General features: G+C 41.9%; 2 protein-coding genes across 6 annotated transcripts in view; one reads left to right on the top strand and one right to left on the bottom strand.

The window, feature by feature from the left end:
• Positions 1 to 15,663, bottom strand: part of CDC40 (cell division cycle 40) — a 36,766-nt gene extending 21,103 nt beyond the window's left edge. The window contains exons 1-3 of the mRNA XM_027899515.1: positions 15,438 to 15,663; positions 7,221 to 7,307; positions 5,522 to 5,651 (exon numbers count right to left, since the gene is read on the bottom strand). Coding sequence (XP_027755316.1) covers positions 5,522 to 5,651; positions 7,221 to 7,307; positions 15,438 to 15,632 — 412 coding nt within the window. The 5' untranslated portion in view covers positions 15,633 to 15,663. The remainder of the gene's footprint in view (positions 1 to 5,521; positions 5,652 to 7,220; positions 7,308 to 15,437) is intronic.
• A 633-nt stretch (positions 15,664 to 16,296) lies between these two features.
• WASF1 (WAS protein family member 1) overlaps positions 16,297 to 17,856 on the top strand; it is an 88,026-nt gene continuing 86,466 nt past the window's right edge. The window contains exons 1-2 of one of the 5 annotated variants that reach the window (XM_027899519.1): positions 16,528 to 16,623; positions 17,328 to 17,485. The gene's annotated coding sequence lies outside the window, so the exon portion shown is untranslated. Of the gene's footprint in view, positions 16,624 to 17,327; positions 17,486 to 17,856 lie in introns of all 5 variants that reach the window. The other 4 variants (XM_027899522.1, XM_027899518.1, XM_027899521.1 and 1 more) reach the window with 4 other exon arrangements.

Here is a 17,856-nt window from a genome sequence, read left to right as displayed (position 1 = left end):
AGTCTTTTCTTCCATGCTCCAAGGACTACAACATTGGGAAAATAATGCTAGTTAAGCTTTTGGCATTTTATGTTATAATTGCTTGTGAAAAGGAATTTGTTTTCATAGAGAGATTGCCTTTTTTTAATGGCAGAAATTAAACTAAGTTACATCAATGGAATCAAAATGGGGTAGATTATCTATGACTGCAGATGCAAAACTGGTTACCAATTTAAAAAGTCAGGACTCCCTCGGAGCAATTATTAATGGCTTTCCATTAAACTGGGAGAGGATCTTATACAGGATCTTATACAGGATATAAAATGGCCTACATGGACTATTTTACTCAATATTCTTATGGATTATGCCATTGGCATACTCCCTTCAGGTAACTGTATAAAGCAGTGAGATGTTCCCTGCAGCCCAGGTCTCCTTTTCTCCAGGCTACCCAATCCCAGCTCCCTCAGCCACTGCACATCTTAACCGTAATGTGGAAAACATCTCCAGTGCCTGTGTCAAGTTCACTTCCTCCAACTCCTGGAATGAAGGGAACCTTACTGAGATGGGTAGGTCTCACCTAGACTAAAAAGCTATTGGTACTGAGAAGGTTCAGAGAGTGTTTTTTGATAAATATTTGGGGATAGCAAATACTCTGAAAAAAAAAAAAAAGCAATTTCCAATGATATAGGATCTATAGAAAACCATATCTTCAAGGAAAAGGTAGCACAGAAACCTGAAACCTCAAATAATAGGGATAGTAATAAGCACAGAATCCCATTTAAACTGAGGGCAGGGAAATGGAAAACCCAAGCGTGCATGCAAAATGGCAGAGGCTAAAAACAATACATAGGAAAATCTTGTTTTAAAATAATAAACTAACATAATTGGTAGGACAGTACTGACATAATTGGATAGAATATATGCTTTACCAGGTGGAAAGAATACAGAAATAAGATGGTCATACCAAGAGGGAAAAACGTGTTATATGCCACAGAAGGCTTAAAGACAAATCAGATTAACAAGTTAATAGTGTTAACAAGCATTAAATGATCCTTTGGATTGAAATTCCAGGTTTAAGAAGTGGTGGGTACAGTTGCTAGGAGTCTGTTACTGACCATTCAGACAGAAGATACAATAACCATGAAATGGTAACTGAGACTAAGCAACAGGTACCAGGAAAAGAAGTACCGCAATAATGACATATTTTAGTCACCTCCTTGTAGCAACCCGTGCAAATCTCACACCAAGATATGATGAAAACAGCATTTTTACACAATGTACTTGTACCATGAAGCAGTCATGCTGGAGATTCATGTGAAAAAAAGCCAACTGAGCCGTGCAGGAAACTTGATTTTAAGACAGTCTTTCTAAGGATACACATTTTGACAATGACCATTACGGGGTATAAAATCAACATTGTTCACTAAGCAAAGAAAGCCATAAAAACATTTATAACAGTGATCTCAATCTCAAAATAGGAGGGCTATATTAAGTAAACAAGGTTTTGAAAAGGAACAGAAAGTGAACACCTAAGGGTAAAGCCTTTTTCAAATGCAGGGACACTTCAAAAAAAGCATGTAGGAGAAAAAGAAACAGTGCCTGCCAGCTATTAAAAGACAACTTTAAAGCGACCAGAAGAAAGTGAGCACAGCTGAATAGTACATAAACTATTAGAAATAAGAAATTATTCTTCAAAGAGATGAAGTTGCATCCAGATGTGGCAAATACAAAAGACCAACTAGAAGACAAAGTAAACACTACAGTAAGGCAGCCTCCCCCCAAAAGTGAGGGGCTTATCACAAAAGGTACAGAAACTAACACTTACCCTTTGTCAAAACCTGCAGGGATAGAAAGAGTACCAGACAGCATGCAGGCCAACAGATGATCAAGGAATGAAAAGAGAACATCAGAGAGGGGGTTTTTTTTGAACACGTGTTCAATACAGAGGAGCTTGGGTAGGTTCCTGTGCCAGAACTTTTCTTTATGGGTAATATGACACAGTATCTATCTCAAAGTGAGAACATTAAAGTGGTAACAAAACACCAGGACCAGATGGCAGTCACCCAAGAGATCTAAACTCAAACCACAGTGCAAAAACTCTCACCTAATATCACCTGAAATAACAGAAAAGGAATGTATCAGTAAGTAAAATGCCATCTTTCAAAAGATGCTTCAAAGGAGATATGGGGATCTACAGGTCAACCTGCCAGACGTTTGTATATTTAGAAGATTGAAGAGAAGAAACTATAATAAAGAGAAAGAGTATGCACTGGGGTAAGCATTATCTATTGCAGCAGAGAAGACACAGTTTTCTCTACAGTTAAATTACAATGACAAAACCTCCAGAATATTTCTGAGGTGACAATCCTGTGAATGAGCAAAGTTTGTATGATGTTGGACACCTTTACGACATCAAGTTAGACTGATTAGAGGGCGCACGAAGACATTTAAAAACTCACATGTCTTTACATGGTCAGCTGATGAAAAGTTATTAAAACACTGGCAAGAACAAATGGTTGGTTTGCACAGCACAGGAAAGTTGCTGACAGATTCATGCTCTGGACCATGACATTCAACATATTGATAAATGATCTGGAAAAATGCAGCAAGTAGCTTTGAGCAAGTTATTCAAAGCTGTAGAGAAAAATGCAATGTTAAGAATTCTCAGAAAATGAAAAGGAAAAGCCTCTCGCTGTATTAAGCCACGGAACAAATACACAGTGAGATTAACACGTAAACTTTGTGCATGGCTTCGCTCTTCGTCTTGGGGAACAATACAGTGGAACTAGCAGAGAAATGGAAGAGAAACAAGGATAGCCATAGGCATGGAAAGGCTGGAACAGAGGAACAAGAAGATTGATCAGACCTTTTCAGGTGAAAAAAAAAACCCAAACAGACTGAGAAGTAGTTATGGCCAAGATCTATAAAATAAGGAATGACACAGAAATGGGGAATAAAAAATGACTGCTCATTTTGTCTTCCAGCACAAGAGATTAGGGGATATCAAGTCAAACAAGAAAGCTGTTAAGTTTGACAAGTTCAAAACAGAGACACTTCCTCACACAAGGTGCTGGTAAGCTGCAGAGCTGCCTGCAAGAGATTACTACAGACACAGAAAAATTATATGGATTCAAGAAGCAGTTTAACAAATGTGTCAAAAAGAAAAAACAAACAAACACAATGAACCCACTGCAAATTAATAAATATACAATCATTGCCTCTGGTTGAGAGACCGAATATTGAAAAAAAGTATTTGGATGTATCACTACTGGCTTGCTTCTTCTACACCTCACTAGGTATCCATTGCTGCCCTAATAGAATAACTGTAATAACCCTATAATGACCCTAATAATAATTATTTCTGTCTAACAGAATAAAGAGCTGGAAAGACCATCAGTCAATGTTGGCGAATGTTCAGCATGGATGTTCTCAGCTATCCAAGCATCATAAGGAAAATGTACTTTTAACAGTAAAGATTTACTGCAAAAGAAGTAGATAAGAAAGACCAGTTGCCAATTAATAAATAGTTTCTCACTGACTATGTACTAAGTTTCAGGTTGACATACAATATAAAGCTGCCTTTTTTTTTTTGGTGAAAGACACTCAGGCAGTTGAGCTGTTTTGGATATATGATCTCATTTACCACCCTTGTCCTTCATTTATAGTCAATGTTTATTTACATGCCAGCTACTGCAGATTTCTTTTGAGATCTACTACCTTAAAGCAATGGTACTAAACAGAGTAACAGAGGCCAGAGGTTTCGGGATGTGCAGGTTTTAAAAGAGAGGTTTATTTTCTATTCTTCCAGTATATTATGACTTAGCCATTAAAAACATGTATGGCTTAGATTTATGCCTATCAATTATACCCGCATTTTTACACTTGGAGTCTTCTGAAAAGACAATAATTACATCCTTCCAAATGGAAAAAGAGAATATTGCATTTTCTAATAGATAACTTTTTGGCAACTTAAAGGAGTGCCGTTTTGAACAGACCTACTGAGCCAGAATACCATGCTCATTTACTGCATCTTCTAAGCCTGAACTCCAGCTTCTCAGTGCTTGTTCTCATCATTTAAATTGCCTGTATCTCAGCGTTTTCATAGTTCCATTTTCACTGTACCCAGATCATTATCTACTGAACATTTCTAGAAAGCTGAATGTGATAGCTGCACAGCTGCCAGTGTTACAAGTCTTAAAAATACATTTTTATACTCACTTGTAATACAGCTTTCAAGGCAGCTGCTACACAGTGATTATATAAACCAGTAGCAGGAGTTTTGAGTAGACTTGCCAGTTCTATCTTCCCCCAAACTAAACTTTGCAACCCAAAAGCCCTCAAACCAAACACAATATGCCCAGAGACTCCTTTATTCCAGTATCTATTTTACACACAAAAATGCCCAACCCACACAATGCTACATTTAATTTCACAGAACAAAATCTAATCTGTCTATTTGGATCCTGAAGAGGCTCCTATCTGTCAAATTCCAACATCAAAATTACAGTCAAGTTAAAATAATGCTATGGAACTAGATATCCATTTCTTAATATTGGCATTTTGCTTATATTTCACATCCTAATAGTATTTTGAATGTTACTATGGATAAAGAAAGATGCAAATATGTTGTGCAAAAAGTTCAGCGTTGTGATATTTTACTTTTACACAGGAAACATCAGAACTTGCCTAATAAACTGAAATTGAAGAATATAAAGTGATACTTCAACTGAGCAAGCACTTGCAATCAAGCTTAAAACAGAAATGAAAGCTTACAATGAAATACAAGAAAAATTAACCATTGTTATATATAAACACATGGCAGTTCTGTTCTTTCAAACGTGTCCAAAAGGATGCTTAGAATCCAGGCTTTCCATATTTTTCCTATTTAAAAAAAAAAAAAAAATCAATATTTCTTACATTTCAAAAAAAGTCTCAAGCTTCTCCAAGACTCATATGTTTCATTTTTCAAATGCAAGTATTTACAAGTGAAAAGACTATTCAAGGTAAGGAAGTAGCTACTACAATGATCACCAAAACAGACTTCTTTGGGTCTGTCTTTGCCAAGACTATTTTAGTAATGTATTCCCATTTTCTGCAAATCCATTCAGTTTGTGTCTATAGAAAGCCTGAAAACACAGTTAGGCATCCTTTTGGTTTTGAGAGAGTTACCTTTAGTTAGAATCACATGAAAGAATCTATTTGCATAGCAGATGCATAACAGTCATGTTAAAAATGTGAAATTTTGATTTGTGTTTTTTACACTTGATGCAACTAATGAAAGAATTAATTAAGAGGAGTTTGCTAGGAGATCATACACTGGATTACAGTTTCAAACAGAATTAAAAAATGAGTTTTTCCAAATAAATACTATGATCTCCAGTCACATGGATTCTCATTCGAAGACCTCTTCCCATTTTACTAAGTCTGATAAAAAACAATTTAAGGAAGTTGCAGTCCTATTAACTGTTCTATCAAGAACAACATAATTTGTCCAACATGGGCATAATAAAGATGGAGGTGAATTTCACTGTTAAAGACTTACCATAGGTTGCAAATGTTCTTCTTTGTTGTTCAAACATGAAATCATTGATGTGAGCTGGTTCTGCATATCCAGATAGCATATTTCTAGGTGCAGCCATTTGTTGGGTCCGAAATGGGTTTTCTGGTCCAAACTACATAAAAAAATGTTAAAACAAAGTATAGCAGAATTAGTGATTTCTTATTTTTATGTATGTACGTTTTCAGAAAAAAAAAAAAACACAGGAAAAAAAGACTTGTCTTTCAAAAATTGTAATGCAACATCAACTTCAACTTTATATTTGGTTATGACTACTGAATAAGCTTCTTAGTCTGTTATTTTACACAGTAATCACACAGTTGCTTTGAACAGTTAGTTCCATGATTGAACTTTCTAGCCGATGTTACAGAAGACAAATATCAACTATTTGACTTGCTGATACTTGACAGTATCAACACATACAATCGATCAGTAGAAGCATTCAGAAGACCAAACCATAGTGTACTGTCCCTTCTAAAGGGAGGAGATCAAAGAAGATGTATCAGGTCCTACTGAACTCATGTGGTTAATACAGAAATTACATTGCTAACAATATTTTCGTGCATTTAAAAAGCAACTGGGGACTTCCTGTATTATTCCAGGAAAACAACTAATGAAACCCTGCCCTTCTTTTCTTCTTGCAAGGTGACAAATGCCAGTCTTCCTGGTTATCATGGCTAGGGAAGAGAACAGTGACTACAAATAAATGCAGTAGACTGAGACTAATATCAAACTAAGTTTAATTGTAACCCCTATGCTTGTCAGCCATACTTGCAAACACCTGACACTCCCACAATAGGTTTCCCTCACTAAAACATTTACACTCAGCAGCACTTTTATATCAGTACTTTTGCTCACACACATCACAGCTTTGATATGTTGCAAAATGCAAGCTCCCTATGAAAAGGCCAATTTATGTGGTTCCACAAAATGTTTTCTAAACACAAAGCATAACTAGCGTAGAAATCCAAGATTGCTGCAGCATTTGTCTACCTAGAATGCTAACTTCTGGTCTAACAGAAAATAAACTATACAAAGAAGTTAAACACTGAAAAAAGTTAAATGCTTGAACAGCTATTTTTATCTTTCCAATAGCCTGTCAGTTATAATAAAATGGAACGTGGTTCACATGGCACCAAGCAGTCTAAATTCAGCCCAATATGGTTTTTTGCTATACACATTTAGCACTGCTCAAGTTACTAATATTCTTAATACTCATGTGAATAATTAAACTGAAAGTACTGTGATTTTAATTTTAAATCCTCTTCTTAAAAGCGTTACATCTGCAAGACTTACAACTATTCATTTTGCTCTAATAAGCACAATGAGCAAATACCAAAAATGTGAAAATAGTCAGAGACCGTTTTAATGCAGTTTGTGTTTTGCTCAACATCTTTATAATGCTATTTTCTCAGCTTAATTTTTAATTTCCATAGCTATAATTCTGATAAACACTTTAGGATTCTTCTTAGAACAGCTTTATACAGAATATTAAAATTCAACCATTAAAAAACACCAATACACCTGTGTAGAATCTATTTTTTTTTAATTTGCCAAAACTAGATCCCAAAAAGCAGCACACATTCAAAGAAATTATCTTATAGGAAATTCACATGAAATTTATAGAACATCTGCCCTTTAAGCCAAAGGCATTTCTGCTCTAAAGATCAATATTGCTTCTTACCTCAGGTGCAAACATAGTTTCATAAGTGGGATTATACTGAACTTCCTTGATAGCAGGATCAAGGTGGACTCCTGTTTCCACATCTTCCTGAAATAAAACAGACACATTCACAAACCATTTTTCACATGTGGACTTTTAAATACGTGACATTAACTTCTTTCAGTTCTAATCAGGGCTGTGGTTCAAGCTGACACTTTTAGCATTATGAAAGGAAAAGAGTACCATGGCCAAAGTTTCTATTTTTAAAACATATTGACTGCAAAAACAACACCTGTCCATCACTGAGAAATTCATCTAAGATGTGCAGAATTTTGCATGTGAATTATTGCCTTTTTTTTTTTCTTTAAGACTTCACGCACACAGTTGTAAAAAGAGCAGCAAAATTAGAGAAAAGCTTTTTTTTTTTTGAGGATGTTTGAAAACCAGCCTTGTAAAGAAGAACCAACTAAAATGGTCCCCAATATAATATAAAGGTATGAAAGATGGAGTTCTACAAAACTTAGAAGGTAGAAGTCACAACTAAATGTTCTGAATGACAGTTGTGAAAAATATGTTACACATCAGCACAAACATTAAGTATAACAATAATTTTCAAAGAATCTAACAATCCCTTACCTCCAATTTTTTGCCAAAAGGAATAAATCCAATTCAACTTTAGTACTTAAACATATTTCCAAGTCCATTGTGACAAAAACATTAACTTGAATAGATGAAGGGACAAGAAAGAAGGACTAACCAACAGAATAACTTAAAGCAACTCAAAGCGAAAAACTCGGAAGGGCACATGCAGCTGAAACAGAAGACAGAGAAGATGGTGAAGAAAAATGTTGACAAGGTAGCAGTGCTCAAAAAGACTTGGTTTCACAGAGCTCTAGGAAGGCTCACTTACAATGGTTCTAAATTGACAGTACCTCCCCCATCAAAGGCTCTGTTAATGAAGGAGAACATTATTTTTCAGAATTATTACTTGCTTCCTGTACCTTTATTCTAGCATAATAGTAATACAAAAGGACTCAAAGTTATATTGATAACATCCTTAGTAATTATACTGAAAAAACTATCTGAAGCATCAGCGTTTAATCAGTGCTTACCTACAAAAGGATCCAAAAGCATTTGTGACTCACAGAAGGAAGTGGCACAACAGAGGATCAAATTTTAGCAGTCACTTCGTTAACAGAAAATTACCTCAAACAAACTCAATCTTGCTTTGTATTATAGTATCTTGAAAGAGCAAAGTGTCACATTCTTTACATGTTTAATATTGTTAGCTATTCCCTGACATGCTGTGGCTAGAAGCTTTTTTTCTCCCCAATTCAACAGCAGGTCAATTACAAATTTGCTCATGCATGCAAGACTCTAAAAGATTTTAAAACCTGGTTTTCTAGAACACGGAAAAGAAAATCAGTACCTAAAGGTCTTTGGCTTTTTATCTGAATATATTTGATTAATACTGCTCAAAAAAAAAAAAAGGATATTAAAGAGGAAAAAAAAAAAAGGCATGACATCAGCAATCCTGTCAATTGTTTTTCTACTGAGGCCACTGTCTCTGTAGAATTAAGTCCAACCAAAAAGCTTTACTCTCACCATGTATCAGTTATTTTACCAGGCAGGTCCAGCCATTGCACTGATCTTGCTTGAACCCTTAGTGCTGCCAGTTCTTGGCCTGACCCTATTTTTCTCATCACAGGACCTTTACAATTCACTGGGCTTGGATGACAATGGCTACTGGTACATTCACAGCCCTGACTTTCATACACTATGAACTTGCCTGGAAACAGCACAGCAGGCCTAATCCAGTCATTCAGCAACAAAACCAGACATCCCCAGCTAGAGGAGGAACATATAAAATCCCCATTTCCTAACCTGTGTTACCTACACACTTAGATTTCCTTTCACAGCTCCATGTGCTGAGGACATTTTCCATAGACAACTTTTTCAGGTCACATCATAAAGCTCAGTCTGCCAGCCAGACCTCACATCTTGTCCACAAAACTTATAGTTTGAGAAAATAAAAATTAATATAATTGATAATAAGGCAAAATGCATGGGATCAATGGTTAGTAGGACCTAAACAGTGATCAGTTTACTTGAAGTTGGGATGTAGGTTTTTTCCTGTTCTTTGATCTGAAAAAGCAAGAAAAATCCAGTTTTGCAAAAATGCCAAGAATTTTTCAGTTCTGCTATTTTTCCTCCTCCTTTCTTCCTGTTAAGTTCTATTATATGCTGCTTAGTAATTGAGAAAAGAAACAGATTGTGCCATGAAAGCTGATCCTCTGCTGGACGATTATAGCAATTCTGGTTCTACTTCACTGCTGGTGGAACAGTGCTGAGTCACTTGGAAGCCACACAATATGTTCACTCCTAGACCACCACAGGCACAGTCTTTCTGTGTGAAAACCACCGAGCCTTGAAACTGAAGCACTTGTTATATTTATCAGAGCTACACTCCTCAACACCTCTGGTCTTACTCGTGTTTTCATATTTTGAGGCATCAAATGATGATCTGATAATATGCTACTGAAACATATAATGGTTATCTTTTCATTATGCCACTTTGCCTTAAACTATATAACAATTTGAGCATGTTCCAACTCCCCACTTTACCTTCTCAGTTATTTTATATTCCTATCAAGATTTCAATTCTTTAAAGTATTGACACAACACATTCTGAACTTCCTTGATAGCAGAAGTTCAAATTGCAGCAGACGAATAATCCTTTGGTCAACATCTGACAAATGCTATTTTGTGACTCTGATAGGTAGCAGAAATATTAAAAATATTAACCTAGCCACCTAGCCCATCAATCATTTCCCAGACTTTGCCAAGCTACCTGCACTGGTGTGTTTTGGCTGTGTGTGTTTTTTTTTTAATGAGAGAAAAGAACTCATCAGCAACCTCTGCACATGGTGCAGATCTCCGGGTACAACTGCATGCATTGCCAGAAGACCATTTCAGCAGAACTCATCTTTCTAAGACCCAGAAAGTAAAAAAAGGTGAATACAGGTTTTAGGACTCTGTCCTTTATGCTAGCAACAGCCTTAACTGCATCCATTCTAGATGCATTTGCCATAGCTACAGTTCACAGGGATCACAGGAGCAGCAGTCTGGCAGAGCTGTGACTGAGATAAGGTATCTAAGGGATCTCATCTCTCTACAGTGCTGCAGCTTTTCCTTTGGTCACACAAATATCTTTATTTATCTAAAAGCCTAAGGTGAGCAATTCATCATGTAGCTTATGTGCCAAGTGTGACACAAGTGGCTCTGTGGGATGGAAGATGATCAGTAGCTAGGCTGAAAGAGGAGGGTATCTGTGAATTCAGTGATGGGCTAAGTATTACCCTAGATTACTTTCCACCCTCAAAGGCACAGGAATCACCAAAAGGGGAGTCAAAGAGCTGTCAACTCAAACAGATATAGTGTTCCTCCAGAGAAAGATAAAAGTTCAGCTGTAGGACTGGCAGAAAAGCAGCTTGTGTTTGTTGCCACTCAGAAATTGTGTAAATATGGACTTAATGGCATTCTGTAACGTCATTAAAGGTGGTACACCACATATAACCTATGAGAGAAGAATGAAGGTGTTAGGAAGTTATATTTTACTGCATATGGTTATCTTGAAAGACATAACACAATGGAGCTGCGAACTTCAGCTCTGTGTGTCAAATCTCTGCTTTTTTCGCACTGGTAACAAGCACACCACTGAAATACAGCGGCCACATTGGGCACCACATATCAATCAGGTAAGGCACGTGCTACTGAAAGGGGTCCAAAGGAGAAAAATCAAGAATGATCAAAGGTTTAAAATGAACTTAATTCAGCCCAGAAAAGATTCAGATTATACAACTTTGCAGAAATTGCTCAGTCCATAGATCCAGTGAAGTTTCGTCAGCTGAGTGTCTGTCCAGACAGATGCAAGTATCATTCCTGATACAAGGCAAAAAGAGGCAGATGATGCGCTATCACCAAACTACTTAGTTGTTGGTTGGGTTGTTTGGTTTGTTTTTTAGACAGTCTACTTGCAGTATAAGGCTTACAGTTCTTGCAGGCTTGTAGTGTAAGATTTACAGTTCAGATGTGACTTGACAAGGTAAAAAAATTCTTTGTTGTAGAACAAAAGAGGCAAAAGGAGAGCATTTCGGTATCACAGCATCACAATATTATAGGGGAATGGCACTCAGGGCTGTACTCTGGAGTATCAGCATTGCCTAAGGAATCTATCTTGAGACAGAAAGAAGCTTTCAATGCTAAGTGTAGACAAAGCAGGTGCTTCATTATAACTCCCCAGAGATCACAGAATGTCTAGTTCCTTCAAAGGTATGCTCCTTTAGCCCAATCATAAGGGCCCTTCCACCACTTAAGGAAGAGTACAGAAAATAGTAGGGATTTTGGACTACAAACACAGTAAATCAGATTAACTTTCATTCTTAATAGGTTTCTTAAACATGCCACAGTCTTATTTTTCTTCAGAATACCCCTACCTGAGAATGCCATAAACACTGTTACTTTCTGTGAAAAATACTTGATGTATGGACTATGAAATAGTTCAATAATAAAACAAATTAATCCAAAAAAAGCTTGCTAGAAGTTTCTTTCTATATGCAACACATACAGAAACATATACAATATGTATGCAACACAAAAAAAATTTTTTTTTTAATTAAACAGAGGCAAAATCCCTATAATAGGCAACAAGGTAAAGCCTTAAATAAAAATACCCTAGCTGCAGCATGTACTGCAACACTGGATGGTAATTCTGTTCCTTAGAAAAGAATATAATGTTGATTATGCTTTTCCATTTCATCTCATGCAAGCAGAGTTTTGATGTCTATATATTGGGGTTTTGCCCTTTTTTTTCTGGACATTTCAGATAATAAACCTACAATGTTCCATTCTCCCCAGGTAAATTCATTACTAATTAGTCAAACAGCTAAAAAGATCAGGCTGCTTTGCATAATATTTAATTAGTTTTAATTATCTATTAAATAAAAATGCTTAAAATGTGGTAAATTAAGACCACATCCCATGAGCCACAGAGGCTTAAGCAGTTTGTCACTAACCAATTCTTGCATCAACCACTTGGGCTGTCAAATACACACTATCACATTCTAAAGATTTTCAAATTTATTACCTAGAGACAAACAGCATTTGCAGTGAAGCTCCAAAACTAAGATATGACTGTTATCAGCTTTTATTCTTTCTGCCTATTCATACACTCTTAGCAATAAATGACCACCCCAGCACCTTCAACAGAATAAAAATAAACCAGCAAGAGAAGCATATGCTAAACAGTTTTGTTGGGATTCCTGGCATTTTGCAGGAGGGCCAGACTCTCCTTGTAACACTGCAAACTTCTTGCACACACAGTACTTCCTGGAATGGGAACAAGGCCTACTACATGTTGCATAAAGAGCTGCATCCTTTTGCTTGTTTTGAACCTTTCTCCTACTAATTAGCCTGTAGTTGCTGTACAGCAAGTACTCAACTCCCTCTCCATGCCATTTAATGACTTTGTAGGTCCCTGTCAATACTTTTGACCTCAGTCATCTCTTTTTCAGTTTTGGCCTCCTCAGTAATTCCTCACGCAGAAGCAAGACATCTCTTCAGGCCCGCTACTCTTCTCTGAAGATTATGCAGTTACAATGTATCCTTTTCTGTATGAAGCGACCAGAACCACAGGTTTTCATCCTCTGTTGCCTTCCCCCAGGTGCTGTAGCAATTTAGTGGTGCTAGAAACAGTAGCAGAAACATGCAACTTTCATCTTATTGGCTTTCAAACTTTTAAAAGAAAGAAGTAGTATAACTGGCTCGGACTAACCAATAATTATAACTCAATGTTACCTGTTAGTACTAATTTAACATCAAGATCAACAATAAGTCTATTTTAACAAGCAGACTGTAAGAAGAATGTTTAGCAAAAGTCATGGCCTCACGCTTTTAAAAGACAGTTACAAATCATTAGTACACCTTTTAATTAGAGAAGAATTATTTTCACAGAAATATGATTTTATGTACTTCGAGGCAAGGACTCAGCAGATTTCTTATAGAATAACAAAATACATCTTAGGGCTGTATTTGATATGCACAATTAAGCAACCCAAATGCTGTTAGCTGAATGCGCTAACAATTATGCCTTGCTAATAAAGAGAGCAAGGACCTGTTCCTCTTTTAAGTGCATATAAGTCTAATGTCTCTGTCAGTTAACAGGCCAAAATTCTGAACCAGAAACAGTTACTACAATTAGAACTAGGATGCAGAACACCAAGCACTTAGGATTTGCATTCTCAACTGCCAAAAAATGCACTTGTGTGCAGCTGTCATTTGTATTTATTGTATGACTAACCCTTGTAACCTCCCTTCTTACCACCATCTTTGCTTATCCATTCCTGGTCCTTTGTATAATACATATTCATGCTCCTAAGAGTACTTGATCCTTACTGATGTCAAAACAACATTTGCACAAGTGAAGTGATACCAATAAACTTCACTTTCCTACTTGCTCAGCTTGCCGTTTTTCCAGGCATGTACTTAAAGAACACTTGTGACTTACACTCAAACATCATGTATTTCACATTTGTTCAGTAAGGGCTCTCTAATTATAAACAATTGGGGTAAATTCCTGAGGAGGAGATTGGCAAGCTTCCACTGACTGGTGGGATGTTATCATTTTTAGATATGGAAGGTGTTGAGAACGTGTTGTGTATGAGATCAGCACTTATTTCTTGAACTCAAAGAGAAAGCCTAATATCACTATAAAAAGAAATTATCTGTTACTCCCCAAAAAAGGCTGTGGTGCTAAAAGAAGCTGCAGTATGCTGTGTTCTGAAAGCCTCAGCTTGAAGTTGTTGCTCTTCTCAGTTATATGCACCTCATCTGTGATTTTAAATAAAAATTATAGACATTTTAATCAAACATTTTGATGCTCTGGAACCTCACTCCCTTTTTATCTTAGTTAGCATTATGCCTGAGACAGAAGCAGTCCTAGATGTGCAGGTGGATACCTCTTGCAGGGCACAGCCCAGCAAACAGCACTGAACTGAACATGCTGCTGACACCCAACTCTTTCTTCCAGCTGCTTGTTTGTTCAGTGGCACTGAAGATTTAACTGTGCCGGCACAGCATTTGTGCAAACAAGATCCAAGGAGTGGATCCAAGGACAAATAACTCCACCAGAGTTTTGGGGGTTTTTAAAAATTCAGATCAGTTCCCTGATGTCAGCCACTGAGCAACCACATAAACCTTTCTGCTGGCATGGCACAGGGAAAACCCGTTGCTATAGCCCTAAGAGTGGCGAAAAGCACAGCCAATGCTACTTGCCACTTCGAATCATTCACATTCAGGCGATATTACAGCTGTTAACTAGCTTTCCTTTTGAAGCCTGTACAAGACAGCCTGCCAGATGCAGCAATTCAAGAAGTCAGATTTCCAAGACTCTAAGGGATGAAAAAATAGTCACTACATACAGTATAGCATATACATGCAAACATGATTAGTTGCAGCAGTGTATGAATTAACTAATGACCACAAAGTGAAAGATTCCATCCACCCCTTGGTAACAAAGTAGGAAACTTTTCAGAACAACTGGGAGCAACACAGTATCACTGCGACAGTCATCAGGGTGAGATGCCTGCTTTTGATTAGTTGCCAGTACTAAAATCCCAAAGCCAAACCAGGACCTTCCCCTCCTTTCTGGAATCACAAAAGTCAGTCAATCTGCTACTGAACTTGGAAAATTAAGGTTTGCCAAACAAGAGTGAAATGAAAAACGAGAAACACCGATCACACTCCAAGCTGCCCTTTAGAACAGGATTCAGTTGCACTCAGCCTATCAAGTGCCGCCTTCACCTCATCATGCAGGAGAACCACACAGGAAAACATCTTAAACTCAGGGAACAGCAGGTAAGAGTAGCTAATGAACTGCAATTAAGGCACGCTCTGAAATGCAGATAGTACACTTTATAATTAGTTTAACCCCCATGGCTGGGATCCGTCGGAGCTCTCGACACGCGCCCTCCCTCCACAGCCCCAGCCCCGCACCCCGGGGCAGGGCAAGGCCAGGCGGTGGCACCGCACCCCCTCCAGCCCCGCACCGTCCCCGTGCCCTTCCCGCCTCGCTTCCCCAGCTCGAGGCTGCCCCGGTGCTGTCCCCAGGAGTGTCCCGAGCCAGGCCGTGCGGACTCAGCGCCGGGCGGGCGGGCGCCCCGGGCCCGGAGGGACGCCTACCTTCACTGCTACTTCCGGGGCCGCATCGACGGGCAGTGCCGGGGGCGCGGCGGGCGGCGGGCGGAGGTGCAGCACGGCGTCGCGGCTAGGGAGCACGGCGGCAGAGCTCTGGGAGCCGCCCTCGGCCTCGGGCTCCGAGTCCGGCTCCGAGTCGGAGCCGCCGTAGGAGGCGAGCGCGGCGATCGCCGCCGACATCTTGGCGCGGAGGATGACGGGACGGGCAGGTCCTGGCAGCTCCGCGGGGCTCGTCGCATTCCTTCCCCCGCAGAACGAGTCGGCTGTGGCTGCGCGTTAAAAATGCGGGCCGTTAAAGCAGAAAACACACTCTAAAAGGCAATTTATGGTTCGTTACTGGATATACAGGCGCTTGAAGGGAGATCATCTCCCTTGGCTGCTGCTGGTGCTTAACCTTTCAGGACTCCCAGGCAGGACTACAAGCTCCAGCATGCAACGCGGCGCGGCTCTTCAGGGCTTTCCCCCCAGCGCTGGACTGCGCTTTGCGTGGCGACAAGGGAAAACATTCAACAGCCTAGGGAGAGCTCCCGCCTCCTCCCGCACACAGAGGGTTTTCGCCGCCTGCCCAGCATAGCCCCGGGGAGAGAGGGGGCGGGGAGGAGAGCCCGGCGACACAGAACCCCCACGCTCCCACCGCCGCGGCCCCGCGCCGTGCCCCGGGGAGCCCCACCCCCCGGCGCCGATTAGCCGCCGGCACCCGGCTTCGGTTACGTCACAGCGACGGGGCCCCGCCTCCCCGACCGGGGAGAGGGAGCCCGGCGGGCCGGACTGTACCACCTGCCCGCCCGCGGGGTGGGGGGCGGCGGCGCGTGGACCAGCCCGAGCATCGGGCGGTGGGGGGGGGGGACACGGCCGGGTCCGGCCGCCGGGTAAACAGCGCTCCCCCCCCTTCCCGGCTCGGCGCGCCAGGCGAGGCCCCGCCCCCCGCGCGCGCTCACACACACACACAGACACACGCACACACACACGCACGGGGACACGCGCGCGCTGCCCGGTGTCTATTGTGAAGCCGCCGGGGACGCTCCGCGCCCGCCGCCGCCGCCCCCCGGCACGCGGGGCCGCCCGCCGGGAATGGCCGGCGCCGCGTGAACTTCCAGCGCCCCGGCGGCCGCGGAGGGAGGGGCTGAGGCTGAGGGCGAGCGGCGTGAAGGTGCGAGGCGAGGGCAGGCGAGTAAGTGCCCCCCCCCCCCCCACCCCAGCCCCTGCTCCCCTCTTCCCTCGCAGTGCCCCGGGGCGGGCGGGAGGGACCGATCCCCGGTCCCCATCCCCATCCCCAGTGGAGCTGTTGGACGCGCCTGCCCCACAAAGGGACCGGCGCTCGCCAGGTGTTGGCCCCCTCCCCTTTGTCCGCGCCCGCGCGGGGGGCGGCGGCGGCAGGGAGGGATGGAGAGAGAGAGGGAGGGAGGAAAGGAAGTAGGGAAAGCGCGTCGCGGAGCCCCCTTTCCCCTGTCTCCCTGCCGCCCCCGCGGGTAGGGGCAGGAGGGGGGCGTGTTGCGAGGCGGAGGAGGGGAGGGGGCCGCACTTGTGCCGGAGCGCGGGGCTTCCCTGTCGCCGCCCCTCTCCCTGTCCTGGCCGCCCCGCGTGCCCGCTCCCGGCGGGATCGCCCCGCGGGGAAGGTGCGGCGCTCGGGGCCGGGGTCGGCGGCGGGCGGGGGGCGGGGTGACGTCACCGCCGCCAGGTGCGGGAGCGGCGCCCCCTGCCCTGCCCTGCCCTCCCCTCCCATCCCGGGGAACGCGGCCCTGCCGCGGGCACCGCGGCTGGCGGGGCAGCGGAGCGGGCGGGCGGGCGGCGGGCTCTCCGGCCGGAGCGGAGTGGGATTCGATCCGATCGCAGATCGGGCAGAGCTGCCCGCTGGAACACTGCTACCATTGTTAGGCGCGCTCGGGGATCGCGGGGGATGGCCGGGAGCGAGGAGAAGCACGTAGGTTCCAACTTCTCCCGGCCCGCTCCGGAACGCCTTCCTTCCCGCGCGCCCGCGGACAGGATGAATGGGAAGTGCGGAGTCGCTGACCGAGGGCTGGATGTATCGCCGGGTCCGTGCGTTGCACGCGCTTGCACCTGGAGCGGTACACTGCCGTGACTTCCCTTGGAGCTGCATGTGCTTTCAGAATTAAAGTGAGCACACAGTGACATCTAATTGTGACACAGTGGCATTTAATCTGATTAAATGGTCTAGTTTGGTTTTTCCACCCTTTTCAGCAGTTACGGTTTGAAGCATTTGTTTCCTTTGCTTGAGAAGATATCACTTGGATGTTTTTGCTCAAGGATAAAGTAGATGTAGAGGACATATAGAAAGTGTTCATAGTGTGGAGTGGTGCACGGTGCTGCGTTTAGATCTGTTGTATTAAACAAAAGCATGCCTCTTCTTTGTATGCTGGAATCAGGGTTTTAGGTAAAAGTCCCA

Source organism: Empidonax traillii, unplaced genomic scaffold, assembly GCF_003031625.1.
Source record: "Empidonax traillii isolate 1590-97213 ecotype Southwest subspecies unplaced genomic scaffold, ASM303162v1 scaffold673:size468873, whole genome shotgun sequence".
NCBI lineage: Eukaryota > Metazoa > Chordata > Aves > Passeriformes > Tyrannidae > Empidonax > Empidonax traillii.
Note: the sequence above shows the minus strand (reverse complement) of the source record. Positions and strands in the feature narration are given on the sequence as shown.